The sequence below is a fragment of the Carya illinoinensis genome, chromosome 4 (assembly GCF_018687715.1).
Source record: "Carya illinoinensis cultivar Pawnee chromosome 4, C.illinoinensisPawnee_v1, whole genome shotgun sequence".
Classification (NCBI taxonomy): Eukaryota; Viridiplantae; Streptophyta; class Magnoliopsida; order Fagales; family Juglandaceae; genus Carya; species Carya illinoinensis.
In genome coordinates, this window is record NC_056755.1 from 30,932,960 (window position 1) to 30,949,928 (window position 16,969).

General features: G+C 36.1%; 1 protein-coding gene across 1 annotated transcript; it reads right to left on the minus strand.

Moving 5' to 3' along the window:
- Window positions 1-13,318: 13,318 nt before the first annotated feature.
- On the minus strand, window positions 13,319-14,158 carry LOC122306837 (auxin-binding protein ABP20-like). Its single transcript, XM_043119357.1, has one exon. The coding sequence runs from the start codon at window positions 14,108-14,110 to the stop codon at window positions 13,481-13,483; it is 630 nt and encodes a 209-aa protein (XP_042975291.1). The 5' UTR covers window positions 14,111-14,158; the 3' UTR covers window positions 13,319-13,480.
- Between the last annotated feature and the right edge of the window lie 2,811 nt (window positions 14,159-16,969).

Below are 16,969 nucleotides of genomic sequence, written 5' to 3' on the forward strand. Positions count from 1 at the left end.
AAAATCATATGTAGTATGAAATACATGCTACGATGGAGTTCTCTTTTCAAAAAGGGTATATATCTAATCTCATTACACTACACAGATGATAGTCTAGTTGCTATTTTAGTACCTAATCCGAGTCCCTCAATTTGCTAATTATTCAAAATGCCAAAAAGGATTTCACATATGACTAAACCACTAGCTACGTGGATTGTGGGTTACCAGTGTACGGTCTAAACAAATAACAAAGACCTCATCTTAGCTTAGTTAAGATGACATATATAGTTGTGTCAACCTTCTATATATGGTACATAACCATTAAGGACCATAAATATCATTCGGCAAAATATGACATATGAATCACAAGGTGACCACAAATATCATTCAACAAACTTAACAAGAGATTTCAAGATTTCATATGAATCTCTTGGTTTCAACAACAACATGTGAGATAGCCAAGTTTTGTTTTTCATTAAAGGTAAAATGATTAGAATATTTGCCCCCAAGGACAATCACAACATCTAACCATTACTGTGATATCCCCTTTTTAAGTGTGTTTTTATTGAAGGAATATTTTAATTTAAATATTGGTTCTTTTATTTTAAATTATCGAATTTTAATTGAATTTATTTAGTTGTGAAATTTATTTTGTAGAGCTTTCTTAATATTAATTTATGTTTTGAGTTTAAATTACTGTTTAATTTATTTTAGTTTGTTTTTGGATTTAAAATTTTGTTGTTAGAATTTACTGGTTATTTATTATTTTTTTAGCTAGATGTTGTGTTTAAATTATCTTTTTTGTTTCATAGCTTTTAAAGTTGTTTTAGTTGGATCAGTTTCTGGACTCCAGAGATGAGGACTGAACCTCATTTCTTTTCCCCATATTTTCTTTTTCTCTTTTTTTCTTTTTCATTTCTCTTTCTTTTCACTTTTTCTTTCTTTTTTCTCCACTTTTTCCTCTGATTTCCTCTCCTCCAGTGCGCAAAGCTCTTCCTTCCCTTTACCAGAACCGCCCAACATCGCTGCTGTGTAGCACACCACCACCCATTTTTCTTCCCCTCCGACCGGTGATCATCCCCACTAAATTTCACCTCCATTCGTGCCGCTGTTAGGGGCCGTGAGCCAACCAATCTGCACGATTTTTGAGCCATTCTGCCGCTGTCGTTTCAAGTCCAGCCACCATCTCTTCACAGCTTCATGACCAACCTCTTGCTGACCTAAACCACCCATTTCCGGCTCCAATCCGTCGCCGGAGCAACCCCCACGACCTCACTTTCAATTTTGGGCGTTTTGGCCTTCCATCGTCGTTTTCTCCACCACCCACAGCCAACCCTCACTTCCACTAGTTTCATAAACACCTCTAGGCCATTCCCTGTCAATCCCAAACCTTGGTTCGTCCCCATTCAAAAGTGGGTATTTTACAACCCACGGCCACTGTGTTTTTACATTGTTACGTTACTTTTTCTTCGCCCTTTTCAGCCCGTTGATCCTTCGAAAATTATTATATAGTGCTGTAAGTATTTTTCAAAATTCATTTTAGATTTAAATATATTATTACTTTTACAATAAATTTGTGACTGGTTGGTTATTCCGGATTGAATCCGAAGAGTCGGGGGTCGGATGGATTTGAGGACGGAGTTGTTTATTTGTTGTTGATGTTGAGAATTGTTGGATATTTTGTTTCATGTCATTTGCATTGCACGGTGCATACATATACATGTGTTGAATATTGAAAATTGAATTTTCACAACTTAAATAGATTTTTGGGTGTGTGCGTATCAAGACCCCAAACCAAGATGGGCATCATCTCGGTGGAGCTCCTCTGGTCATTCAGGAGTGGATAATATTGAGTGACATCCCCTAGGTTGTCGTTGGGTGACGACCGGATCTCATGATACGGTAACGTTATCGCGTCGACTCCATGGTCCCTCGGCTGGCAGGGACTAGAGGACGCTTGGTCCTTGTACACGCTGGGCACGAGACTGGGTATCACTCTTTTAGATGTCACATGCGTAGTAGTTTCCTGCAGTGTAACATAAGAGCCAGAGTGTACGGATGATCCCTAGGAGAGATCATGGTGCATCCATTAAATTGGAACTGGTTTTGGATATTGGATATGGGCCATTTTCTGAAAAAATTGTGAGGTTTTGTGAGAGGATATTGTGATCCATTTTCTGGAAAAATGGTGGTTTTCTTGGTTTGGGCCATTATCTGGGATAATGGCAAGGACTTGTTTTAAAGGATATATTTTGAGCCAAAATGGGATTTTGGCATGCATGGAAAAAATGTAGATTTTTGGGACATGTGCATTTAGCATCTTTTCATACATATTGTTGAGTGTAATATATTTTTATCTTGTGGTGTTTAGATTATTACTTACTTGCGGCACCATTTTTAGTACAGTAGATTTTGATGCAAAGGTTGAGGAGGAGGAGGTTGAGCTCAAGGAGGCAGCTCCGCCAGAATTTTGACTTGGAGTTGTTTTATGTTGAAAATTATCTTTACTTTTTTTTTTATGTTATGTAATTTGGATTTGAAACAATATTAAACTTGTAATATTTTATTACATTTGTTTTAAGCAAGTTTGTATTTAAACAAAATTTTGATACTTAGTTGGAGGCTTTTATTATCCACTGTGTGGTTTTTATGTGCACGTGTTGCATGTACACATATTTGGTACTTGGTGATAGGATGTGTGACCCGTGTTGTCATCATCCCGATTCCTCGATTTTCACGTGTTCATACGTGAGAATTTGGGGTGTCACAATTACTTTAAATGACTTGTCCAAATTGCACTGTAAACTCACTCAATCAAATAAGCCATATTTACCCTCTAATGAAGTCTCAACCTCTAACTCCTATAAGCAAACTATTATTGAAACACCAAATAGTCTGAGCATCTCAATTCAAAATATAGATTCTTTGATACTCTCCATCTCATTAGTTGTCTATGGAGTTTGAACAAAAACTACTAAAAATTATTTTTCTTGTAAATATTCACACAAGACATGGGTTTGTGAGAAGAGGTTTGAGCTACTTCTCACAAACCCATGTTCACTACCTCATAGTATGGAAAACCATTCATTAGGCAATAATGAATAATCTAAGCTAACCATATTCAACATTAACTGTCTCAGGAATTCACTTTTCTAGGATTGTCAACAATTTTCAAAGAATTCATTTTATTCAGTAGATCATTAAGAATAACGACTAGATGTATTGGATATCTTTGAATAGATGGTTGATTTAAGCTACATGAAAATAGTACAAGTAAAATTCATATGCTTTTTGTACCCAAACAATACAACCAATGATTATGCGCTCAAAATACTTTACCCCTAAATATCACAAAAACTAACCATCTAATTCTCATATGATAATCAACTATTTAACTTATTCTAGAAAATTCCAACAAATATGCGATCAATTGTTATCTAAAGGTAAATCAATTAGTACTAAGAGATGAATTTAAACCTATACCAACTCCACTTTTCCTTAGTTAATCAAATCGACAACCCGAGATTCGATCATATAAGTGAGGTGGGTCTAAAATTCTGTTAGGATTGCTATTACATGAATTTAGTACCTTTACTGGAGCACTTATTACAAATATTATCTTTTAGTCTCTAAATGACGAGAGAATACTAATATATTGCTACAACACTATTTATGAGGAGGGTCTTATATACTAATAAATTTTGGGAGTCAGTATTACTAGTGGTACACCACCATTCAAATATATACTCACACTAGTTAGTGAATTACTCATATTATTTTCGGCGATCTTTTAAAAAAGAAAATTGAAAATATTAATAATAAGGTAATGTGGGATAAAACATTTTATCCAAAAAATAAATGTTAACGAAAACCACAATACCCCTTGTTGAAAATATAAGTAATTTTCTTGACTCAAACAAAAAATATTTAAGTTAATTTAGATCCTTCATATTTCCATTTGAATGGAATTCACGTTTGAACAAAACAATCACTCTCAACCTTACTAAGAGGCGAATGAACAAGATTTAAGGATGACATGTTAGAATTAAGGCCGCAAACCCATTTTACAGCAACCCAAGTGTGATGTATCAACTACTTTGCTCCATAATTGTACACAGACTTCTCCTATGTTCTTGTTCGTCCAAATTCATCTTCCTTGGTAGTGGGGCTTGCTACGTGATAAAAAGTAGAGCAACATCCACATACTCCGCAACCTAGCTAACTGCTCCAACAAGAAAGATCCAAAACATTTGAGAGAGAGGTTAGGACAAAGGACAAAACAGAAGAAGCTCTCCATAAGCTCCTATTCATGCCCCCTTTGCTAGCTATTAGAGGCTAGCCCCTTCTCTTGTAATGAAGTGGTCCTTTGATCACTTCAATGTGTGTAACATACAACCATAATTAGGCTAGACATGAAAGGCCAGGGAGTGCACCCCATTCCTATAGATATAATGATCTGGTACCATTTTATAAACAACTTGGATATCGATGATCCATTGCAAGCGGTTGCTTCCAATGCACCCTGTGGAAGATGATTAAGAAGAAGCAAGGAATATATTGAGCTATAATGCATCTCGAATGTTATACTTCCTCAGATAAGAACAAGAAGTCACTTTTATCTTGGGAAGTAGGAAAGGCGAGAAAAGAACCCTGATATCTCCTACTATAAACGAATTCATTGCTTGCTAGATTTTTATTAAATAGAGTACTCAAGCTTAGAATTTTTGGCCACTCAATTCCAGTTTCTGAGCAATAGCTTGTTGTTCCTATTTTATGTACCACATAATTAATTTCCATGCAAAAATCTTCGTAATGTCTTTTTTCCAAAACAAGTAAAATGTGCTTGAAAAACATAATCGCAGGCCTAAAGCTCCACACAAGCTATGTTTGGACTGACCATTACAAACAGGGACAATAAATGCGTCTTTTCTAGTGTAAAAACATGTTATTACTTGTTTAATGGTGTGGTCTTACAGTACTTTGCGAAGGTTGTATGTCTACTGCGGCCAATTAATCATGTTTGGTTTTTCTTCTTAATTGGTATGGAAAATGATTACCTTACATGATTTTTCAACTCGATATGAAATAGATGATAGTTTGATAAAAAGTGAAATTTATTTTATTAAAGTAGCATGATTGCGTTGATTGATTGTAAAATGAATTGTAATTAGCTGTAGGTATATTATTATTCAAATTGTTTTTCTTGGTTCTTTATAAGTTGGTCTGGCCTATCCATTGATAAGTCTATTTCTTCTTTAAGTTTGGCTGTCTAAGCCATATTTGGAGGGATAGGAATGTGGACATAAAATGACATTTTGAATGCTAAAAGGAGTCATGCATGCAAATCTTCCACACTTTAAATGGCAGCCATTGAAATATATGTGGATGTTAGGGATTCCCCTTCTCCCACGATTTCTAAATTACGTCCTACGCAGTGTACAAGCTCGTCATCTCAACGTAAAACTCATTAGGCATCAAATTTACAAATAGAAGATACATTCGCATATTAACTTAAGAGGAATAATAAACTACTTTGGTTGTTAACTATTTTACAAGATCATTTCAAGTTAAGAGTAATTATGTCGATTTGAAGTTTTTTTTTTTGATAATCAGACTTTCCTTTCAATCAAATCAAATATCCTTACAAATAGCAAGTTTATCAAGCCATATAGCTTGACTAACAAAAGAAGGACAATAATCCCACCACATACAAATATCATCAATCAACCAAGCATGTCTTGCCAAAAGATGAGCCACCAAATTGCCTAAACGGTTGACATGCACAACTTTAACTTCTTGGAAGCCCTCCATAAGTCTTCGTATGTCTTGAAGAATAAATGCAAAATCTGTTAAACATTCAGAATTTTCATTCAAAGCATTAACCAAAATCAAACAGTCGGTTTCAAGCATAAGTTTTGGGACACCCCATTGAACACACAACTATAAACCTCTAAGAAGCGCAATTGCCTCAATGAACTCAGCAGAGGAGACCTCTTTCTCTACCTTAGAACAAGCCACAACAACCTCCCCATTATGATCCCTCAACACCACTCCAATCCCGACAACAGAATATTCAAGAAAAGTGGCCTCATCAATATTCAATTTCAGAAAATCATTAGGAGGAGGATGCCATCTTACCACCTTATTAATCTTCTGATTTGAAACATCAAACAGCCGCACCTATTCATATTCTTGTTGTAAAGAAAGTGCATTATTAACAGTCACATTAAAATGCATAGAAATATTCTCATAAATCCTTTTATTCCTTCTATACCAAAGGCCCCACGTTATAACTACAAATCTGGCCAACAAAGAATCGAAACCTCTAACTCAGGCCAAATTTGCCAGATCCCAAAAGAACAACTCAGATTGCTTGTTATCCATTTGAGAACAAAAAACCCCCCACACGTTCCTTACTTCTGAACAAAAATACAAAGCATGAGCAGCATCTTCCATACCTTGATTACATAGCACACAGGTTGCATTATCCAATACATGTTTCTTCTTCAGATTCAGGTAGGTTGGAAGCTTCTCCTGACACGCCCTCCATGCAAAAACCTTCATCTTTTTAGGAAGTTTCAGATGCTATAGTGACTTCCAAAACACAGCCTCAGATCTACCACTAGAAGACTGCCCATTTGAAAGATGTTGACTCTGTTGAAGATATCGATAAGCACTCTTAACAGAAAAGCTTCCATTTCTCGTGACTCCAATACAAAGAGTCTTCAGAATTTATAGAAACTTGTAGTTTTAAAATCTGTTGAACTAAATTTGGATTGAATAGAGCTCTTACCATATGAACATTCCACCAACCTGTGCTTGCATCTATCAAGGAATGAACTGTTAAGTTTTCATAAACCTCAACCAAAGCTGAAACACTTAAACAATCCAGTAACCATGGATCCTTAAAGATACAAACAGTTTGCCCATTCCCCACACGCCACCTACAACCTTTTCTCAAACAATCAAGAGCTTCCCAAATTCGCTTCCAAATATAAGATGAGCTAGCACAAACTTTGGCTTCAAATAAACTTGAATTCAAAAAATACTTGGCTTTATAAACTTTGTAAAAAAGAGAATCCTCATTTCTTAACAGCCTCCAACCTTGCTTTGCCAAAAGGGCTAAATTAAAAAGATGAAGGTCTCGAAAACCCATCCCGCCTTGGAATTTTGAAACATGCGTTGGGGTGTGTGACCTATGTGGTCATCATCCCAATGTCACGACTTCCACCAAATCACACGTGGGGGGTCGAGACTACCACAAAATATATCCCACCACTTGGCTTGCCACGTTAGTAGCTCTCATTATTTGTCGACTTAATTCTAATAGAATGAAAATTTGATCATTATATGGCCATTTAAACTTTTGATATGGACCAATTTTATATTTGAACCCAAATATATATTTTTTTCAAATCAAACTAAATTTCATTAATAACAAAAGACTTACATCGAATCACTTAAAACAGTAGATTGAATACATTGAGGAATTTCTTCCAAAACATGCTTGTCTTCATCAAGGTCAAGACCAACTTTTGCCAATCTATGAGCTGCCATATTAGCATTCTTGTTCGTATGAACAACAGATCATGAAGTAAGAGTTGTTAAGACACTTTGAGCATCTTCAATCAGTAAACCACCTAAACTTAGGTCTATAGTAGCCTTGTTTACCATGGTGACCACTTGCATTGCATCTCCTTCGAGTATAACCTTTGACAGCTCCATTTCTTTGCAAAATATAGTAGCCAATAGAAAACCATATGCCTCCACTAAGAAAGAGTCTTCATTCATTGATTTGGGAGCTTGTAGAGTACCAATAACATACCCTTGGGAATCTCTAGCAATCACCCCAATGCAGCCAGATTAGTTGCAACATCCTAATTAACCTTTTAAAACCCCTTAATTGGTTTCTGCCATGAAGGTTGTAATGGTGCTATTCTGCTTGCTATTGTGTTGACTTGGATATTGGTAGTTCTATAAGCAAAAACTTCTTCTTTAGCAGCTTTGTAGAGATCTATTAGGTGTCTAAATCCCTTTCCATCGATAAACTCATTTCTTCTGACCCATAACAATCTTGCAGTAATAGTAGTTTCCACCACTTCTTCCTCTTCCAAACAATTGGTCCAATGCTTCCATAAATCAATAAAACAATCACTTTGAACAACCATCTTCTATACCTTCCTACAACTTAGACTCCAAACATCCCTAGCAACAAGACATCCCCACAACACATGCCCTATTGTTTCAGAAACTAAGCCACACTGGACAACCATCCTCCTTAACAACTTTCCTCTTCACTAGATTGGATAGTGTAGGAATAGCTTCCTTACAAGCCCTCCATATAAAAACTTTTCACCATTCTGAATCTTCATGCTCCATATAGCTTTCCAACCTTCTTTTTTCCTTCCCCCACTAGATGTCTCACCAACAGAATTGTTTCAATCTCTTAATGCAAATGGTGTGCACTCCTTATTGAGAAAATATCGTTCTTTGTGGGCGACCAGACCAATTTATCTTCCTTGCCTCCATTGCTAACAAGAATGGATTGAATCAAGGCTACCTCATGAGCTTCAAAGAGAGCATTCAGAGTGTTGACCTTCCAAGTCTTCAGATCAGGATTAATTAAGTCAACAACAAGCTGGTAATTTCCAGAGGACACCTTAGGAGATAAAACCATAGAAGCTTAGTCTCTTGTTATCCACTTGTCACCCCAAATCTTCACCCTCTTCCCATCACTAATTCTCCAAACAACCCTTCTTTGAGCAACTTCAAGCCCTAAAATAAGCTCTTCCATGCATATGAGGGACTATAACACATCTTTGCCTCCAACAGATTTTCATCTTTAAAATATTTTTTGTTTAAAGACTTAAGCCATGAGAGATAAAGGATTTTGAAACATTCTCTAGCTTTTTATAGAAAGCATGGCTACATTGAAGCTTCTAAAATCTCGAAAATCCAACCCACCCTTGTCCTTAGAATGGCTAACCTGATCTTATTTCACCCACTGGATCTTGGAGTGATCTTCATTGTAGCCCCACCAAAATTTCTTCAATAGCCTATTAAGCCTTTGGGCAATTGAGTGAGACAGAAGACAAGCAGGAATAGCTTGAAGTACAACTTTAATTAGAACCTCTTTACCAGCAACAGAGAGAACCTTTGTCTTCCAATTAGAAATTATTGCCCAAGTTATGTCAATGAGTGAATGAAAAGCAATAGTTTTAGACCTTCCAACCACAGCAAGAAGCCCAAAATAATTTTCAAAAGATCCAGTAGACTTAATCCCAACAATGCTCAAACTGGATCTCTGAGTGAGTCTAGGGGTATTTCTGCTAAAAAAGATTGAAGTCTTATCCTTGTTTAAGACTTGAGCAGAAGCTTGTTTATAGATACCAGGAATCTAAGAAATTATACACCATTCAACCACATTAGCCTTGCAAAAAAGGAGGCTATCTTCAGCAAAGAATAGATGATTTATCCTGATAGGACCCTTTCTAACTAGAACACTAGTTATGCCTCCATTCAGTTCAACTTGGACCAATGGTGAAGATATAGCTTCTACACACCTAATGAATAAATAAGAAGAAAAGGGTCACCTTGCCTTAAGCCCCTTGGAGGGCAAAAACTAGCTTGTGGCCTACCATTAACCAGAATAGAATAAGACACAAAAGTAATAAAAGCCATAACAAGACAGCATCATCTTTGAGAAAAACCAAGTCTAAGCATAACAGCTTCAAGAGGCCCACTCAACTCGACCATAAGCTTTGCTCATATCAAGTTTAAGAGTCATAAATCTTTTTTTGCTTTTCATCCTAGTGTTCATAGAATGGAGAGTTTCATAAGCCACTAAGATATTATCTGTTATAAGCCCACCAGGAACAAATGCACTTTGATTCACTGAAACAGTTTCAGGAAGGATAGTTTTAAGCCTATTAGCCAATGTCTTTGAGATAATTTTATACACTACATTGTACAAACTAATAGGCCTAAAATCTATAACACTTTGAGGATTTTTTTATCTTTGGAGTGAGAGAGATAAAGGTGTCATTAATTCCATTGAGCTGCCCACCTTGGTTCAAAAATTGAAGAGCAAATCTAGTAGTATATATCCTTCTCAACAGTGTCCCATTGGTTTTAATAGAATTGTGCTGGGAATCCATCAAGGACTGGAGAACTCAAAGGGTTCATTTGAAATATAGCTTGCTTCACATCTTCTTCAGTATACTTTCACAAAAGAGGATCATTCATACAATGAGTGATCTTTGTTTGTAAACCAGACAAGCAGTTTTCAACATGAGAAGGATTAGAGGTGGTAAAGAGAGAAGAGAAATACTTGGCAAAGATCTCACCAATTTGATCTTGTTTAGTAATAACCTTAGTGCCTGCCTAGTTCTTAATGCTATTGACTGCATTAGTCTTCCTCTTCTGGGTAGCTTCCATATGAAAGAATTTAGTATTTTTATCCCCAACTTTCAGCCAGTGCTGCTTAGCTCTTTGTCTCCATTTAGTATTCTCTATTGCTAGAATTTGCTCAACATTCTTTTGACCTCTTTAACATGATCAACATGCTCCCCCTTGCCATGGTCTTGAAGAGCACCTATCGTGGAAATGCCTCTTCTAAGTTCCTTTGACTCTAAACATGCCTCTTCTTGACATGCTCCCCCTGATCCTCCCCCTTGACAGACTGACCGTGTTGATGTGCAAAGGAGAATGGTCAGATTTAACAGTAGGTAAGACATTGCATATAGCATCTGGGCATGTTATGTGTGTGAACTTCTTCTTCTTCTTTTTATGCTATGCCCAAGCACTTTTGTATATGAATATTTCTAAACTATAACTCTAATATGTTGATAACATGTTTTGTTCTTAATATTGTAACTGACTCATGTTTATACATTGGTATATGTTCACTACTTATTGAGTTGTTGATAACTCACCCAATTACATTCAATATTTCAGATGATTTTGATGGTTCAGTTGGGAATCAAGAATAGGAAGAGTGGATGAGACTAGTTGGGCATGGTGGATTAAGAACCAAAGAGTACTAAGGATTGTTGGAGAGTCTTATTCAATAGATATTATTTACGTTTAATTGATATTTGGGATGTTGATACTTTTATTTGAGACTTTGGAGTTGTTGATTTATTTTGTTAGAATGTTCCCATGATGTCCTTGTAGTGGAATACGTATGTTTGGTTTGAACAAATGAGATTATGCTTTACGGAGTCTTTGGAGTATATATATACGTATTGTTAGGAGATGATTTTTAAGTGACAGAAAATAACTCATTGACCCTCAAGGTATATATGGAGAGCATTATATCAAGTCCCTAGAAAATGTAAAACAAGGGCAAGAAAATCATGTATAGATGGAGAAATTTTAAGATCTACAAAAGGATAAAAAAAAGGTTAGAGAAGATAGACTTTTTCACTTTAGGCTAGCAACACGGTTCATTCATAAGTGATTAAATTAAAAGTATCTCAAATACAATTTAATTAACCTTCATGATTTATATATATATATAGTCTTGAATAATGCATGGCATCTGAATGTAGAGAAATGATATTGTTTCTTTCAAGTATGTTTTGCAAATGTGTAATATTTCCTCTCAAAGAATATCTAGGCAATGTATGAAACCACCCAAGTCTTGAAAAAGTAGTATGTCTCCTACATATATAAATATATATATATATATATTATAGAGGAAAATTTTTAAAACAATATTTGGGTTAGAGAGGGCTCCTAGCACTGCTGATGAGTTTCTCTTGTTGTGGGCAAGTTTGTCTTCTCGTCTTTTAACTTAGAAGTAGTGGTGCAATTGTCTTGTTTTTACAGTTCTAGAGTGCGATGGTAGATGAAATTGTGGACAAATTGAGTAAATTCGATTGACTGAGGCTGAACAGAAGGAGATCTCGATTAATATGAATGGTGATGCTATGCTGCAAAGGAGGGGTCAGCAATGTTTGGCTGGTTTGGTTGTATCTGAGAGATCAGTCAATAGGGATGCTTTCAAGACAATGATGATAAAGGTGTGGAAGCCAAAACATGTTGTGGTGTTCAAAGAGGTGGGTGAGAATATGTTTCTAATTGAATTTCAATGTGAAGAGGATATCCAAAAGGTTCAAAGAGGCAGACCCTAGTCATTTGATAGGCAATTGTTGTGTCTTAATTCTTTTGATGGTAATGCAGCCCCAAAAGATGTAGAATTCATGAAGGAATATCTATGGATTCAAGTCCATAATATCCCTTTTGGTGGAATGACTAGATATGTTGGGTTGCAGATTAGTGGTTTGGTAGGGCATGTGCTAGAGGTGGATGTAGACAAAAAAGGCATTGGTTTGGTAGGGGATGTGCTAGAGGTCGATGTAGACAAAGAAGGCATTGGTTGGGGTCCCTATCTCAGAGTGAAGGTGACCATCAACATTTTAAACCCTTTGATGCAAGGAATTAATCTTAGCATGGGTGGTACCAAGACTTGGATCTCTTTTTTCTATGAGAGGTACTTGCCATCCTTTTACTTTTAAGTGTGGCAGAATTAGGCATGATGGGAATGGTTGTGATGTCATAAATGGTTCTAGTCTAATGCATGGCTCTTCTGATAAGCAGTATGGTGCACTAATATTGCAGTAGTAGCAGCAACAGGAGAAACCTATTGCGGCACAATATAGGTCTTTGGGGGATCAACTTATGAGAAGAGTAAGAATATACTTACAACCTTTTTACAATTATTATACAACTCATTTTCAATCAACCGATACAATTATGATAGTCCATTAAAAATAAATTTAAAAAATAATAAAAAATTATGGTCAATCATTTTATGTAGAGTTGTAAAATAGTTGTAACCAGATCATTTTCCTTCTTTGATATATATATATAAGGGGCCCCCTTGACTGGTCTTGTGTTATTATTATAATTATTAATATTATTGTTATTATAACCTATATAGCTTCTCGGTTTGAGGAAAAAAAAGAAAAAAAAGTTCGGGCACAACTTGCATATTTGCCAAATTAAACAAGATAGGCTTTTGTCTCTGTTAAAAACAGTTAAACTCAATCTTCAGCCGCTCGAAACACATCGATCTTGATCTGATATCGAAATGGAATGAGGAAGGGAATATTGATCAGTTTTATCCCTTGACCTGTCAAAGAATTTGGACCCTACAATGTATATAGGTGATAAGGTTGTACTTATCATAATTAATATTGATGGTGAATGATTTTAAAATCAAATCCTCGTAGGTGTTAATAATTCATTATTGTTCAAAATACTGATGATCATGATCAGTACTGGGCAGTCCTTATTTTGTGATCACTTGGAAATCGTAGATTCCTATCTGGAATAGACACACCAAACCTAGCTAGGACATTTATTCATCCTCAATGTTGGCATTTGCCTTCAACAGAAATATTGTTACACGAATCAGCCAGAATACCCTGATCAAACAAAACAGAAACAACTCACAACAGTACTCTCTTATTATTAATAGACTGATTCAAAGACCTTAGCCAGTGCCACCAAGAACGGCTTTAAGCTTCATAATCTGATCTTCGTCAAGGAAAGTAGTTGCGGCTATGATGTCAGTGGGTAAGTCGTTTTTAAACAAAGCGTAGGGCAGAAGCTGGAGACCTGGGGTTGCACTGCTGAAGCTAACAAATCCAACAGCTGTAGAACTTCCAGAATTTATTTGGAAGTGCAGTAATCCTTGAGGGAAAACCATAATATCACCCTTCTGAAGGGTCTGTGTGTAAACGTCATTAGCTGAGGAAACGAACCCTGCAAATATTGTTCCTTCAACAACAAGTAGGACTTCTGAACCTCCAGGATGTGTGTGAAACGGGATAACTCCCCCGACCGCAATGTCCGCACGAGCTAAAGAAATTCCAAGGCCGTTCACACCAGGAAAGTCTGAGGCAAATGCAGTGGTCACCCCGGCTTTGATTATATTGGAGGTGTCGCCTGGAATGCCTAGGCCAGAGAAAACAAAATCATTCACCGTGACAGCTGCAGGCTTCTTGCATGCATAGCCTGCAGGGCTTTCAGGAGCTTCGAGGTCAGCTACACAGAAGTCTTGCACAGCAGCATGGGAGGTGGAAAGGAGGAGAGAAAATATGAAGATAACTGGAGATATCATCCTGGCGGCTATTTTAGCTGTGTGTTTCTGTGTTTCTTTGACAGAAATCTAGAACCATTTATATAGAACTCGGACTTCAAGCCGTAGCAAGTGGCCTTTTGGTAATTTGGATGACCCCACGCGCTACTACATCATGTGCAAAAGCAAGAAACGACGGATATATATAGCTGTGATGAATGTCGGATTTGTTATTTTCTAGGATAAGAACAAGAAGTCTCTTTTTGTTTTGAAAGCAGGAAATTAAGGCGAGAAAAAGCCCCGGATATCTCCCATTACAAAAGGAGTCTTTCATGCTTTCCGGAGTTTTAACTAGATCAGTACTCATCAAGTCTAGCTTTTCCTGACTACACAATTCCAGTTTCTGATCATCAATAGCAGTGTATGTTTGGACCAGCCACTAGAAATTAATAATGAAGAAAATTAATTCATCTGTGTCGTTTATTGATCCAATTATTACCATCATTGGCGTATGAATTAAGGAGGTATCCTTACAGTCTGCCAAGGTTGTATGCCTGTTGAGGCGAATCTTAAAGAAGGAGGACTAATATTCTCTAGTAATTCCCTATATTTTACGTGTTTACAGATGCATCTATGTACCAATATTGTTTACTTTATTTCGACCCGATCAGTTAGTTGGTAACCAATACCTGATCTGCTTGTTGTTTCATATTAATTGTAGTCTTCTGAACTAGATTATAAAGAACTCATGTGGTCCAACCCAAAATTGTAGGGATAGAAATGTGGGCATAAGAAGGCATTTGGACAGCTAAGAGGTGTCAATGATGCAAGTCTTCCACAGTACTCTATATGGCAGCCATGGTAATATGTGGATGTTAAGGCTTCCCCTCATGAAAATCTGTCTTTCTCAAGGTAAAACTGATTAAGGATCAACTAATTTACTTTAAAAATATACATTTGCATACTATTAATTAAGAGATAACGAGTCAAATAACTATGACATCATATTTGGAAATGACATCTTTGGACATCAGTACTCTATAACTAAAAAAGCTTCAGCCCATAAATATGAATTTACAATTAATCATGTATTGACTCTCACATTAATGATGTTTGTAATAAATGTGAGTCTTTTATATCATCAAAGTACCGTATATAATGCTATTTTTCATTCTAAATTTTGTAACCCTCATCAGTCTCAACTTCTAACATGACGATACATTTTAAGTGGTTTGATATGTCTAAATGACCAGTCTCTTAAATTGTATTAAAATCAATTAATGTGATTGAAAATAACAAAATTTAGATTGAAAAATTTAGTGTACTCGTGCTTTATCAAGAAGAGTCCAATGGTTACATCAATTCGTACAGGCTTGCATGAATTTATAGCCCATATGCTATAAAGAAGCAGAGATTTGTCCATATGCTATAAACCAACTTGATATTGTGAATAGAGAGAGACGTTTGCAATGCAAGTTTTGTCGTCTACTTTTCTTACATCTGTAATGATGGGAGCTGCTCGTAGATAAGGTTTGTCAATGAGAATAAAGATATCCCCGCGCGCAGTGTCGGACAATATTACATATCACATGATCATAAATCAAGATGCCACTACTGTGTAATGAGCATATTCTTTCTCCCTCCCTTATATACATACATGTATATATATTTATATAAATGCTTTAGCCATAAAATTAAACCTATAAACTAATATAATTTGATGTGGTGCATTAGAATGTAAAGCTAATTTAATTATAAAATAAATCTAAAGTATCATATAAAATCATTTCAATTTGTGAAAAACTTTTGTGATTATAGCACTTATCTACAAATATATATATTTCCATATCATTAAAAAATAAAAATAAAAGATACTTAGTTAAGTAAGAAACTCGTTTTAGTTTTTACAATCAAAACATAAAAATACAAGCATTTTATTTTATTTTTTAAAATTGAAGTTAAAGGAGGTGGTCGCGCCATCACCCCCTGCAACAACACCCCAAGCAGAGGAGGGAGGGTATCTCCACCTATTGTCCGGCCATCTAGGCAAACACAGTGGACCTATATATAATATCCGCATCCGATGACCACTCGACATCACATGGTAAGTAAAAAGAAAGTTTTTACAACACAATAAACTGAGAAGATTCCAAAGAGAGGCCAACTTATAAAAGAATCAAGGTCAATGAGAATATTACGTGAGGTTCAAGGTTAGTAAACCAAAATTAATAGCAAATGGTATGTTGCAATGTAAGAAAGAGGATACCAAAAGTCAATATTAGGTTCGACTTGTTGACATCGAGAACTTGAAGGCACACACGCCCACCCAAATAAACATATAATTTACATTGTCACATTCTAATTCTAGCTATCATGTTGCTACTATGGCGCCTCATCCCTCATGGAAAGGTCCCGATGAGGTTACATGTGGTGCTAAAGGTGCCAGCCAAGAGGTCAACACCCAAGATCTGATCGGGTTAGGTGTGCCTCATCTAAATGGATGTGCACGGTAGGATATAAGTATAAGATTGCAACAGAAAAGATAGAGGTTTAGTTAGTAGACTAGACCTTGCAGTACCATAGCCTAAAATACATTTAAAAAAATCACTTTCATTCCTCATAAACATTAACATAGAGTTACATATAACCCAAAATGGTATGTTCATTGCCTAATATGCAGCAGACTGATTACAATTGGGTGCCTCTACTAATGAGAGATAATGCTCATGATGATGTAATAAACAGTTCACGTAAATAGTGAAAGGACACATATATGTACGCTCTGGCAAGGAATCACTCTATGAGGCATAGACTCATGCAGGGTCCATAAAACATGGAGATGAGTCACCCTCTCAGTGAAATACATATTTATATAAACATGGCAAGAAATCACCATCTGAC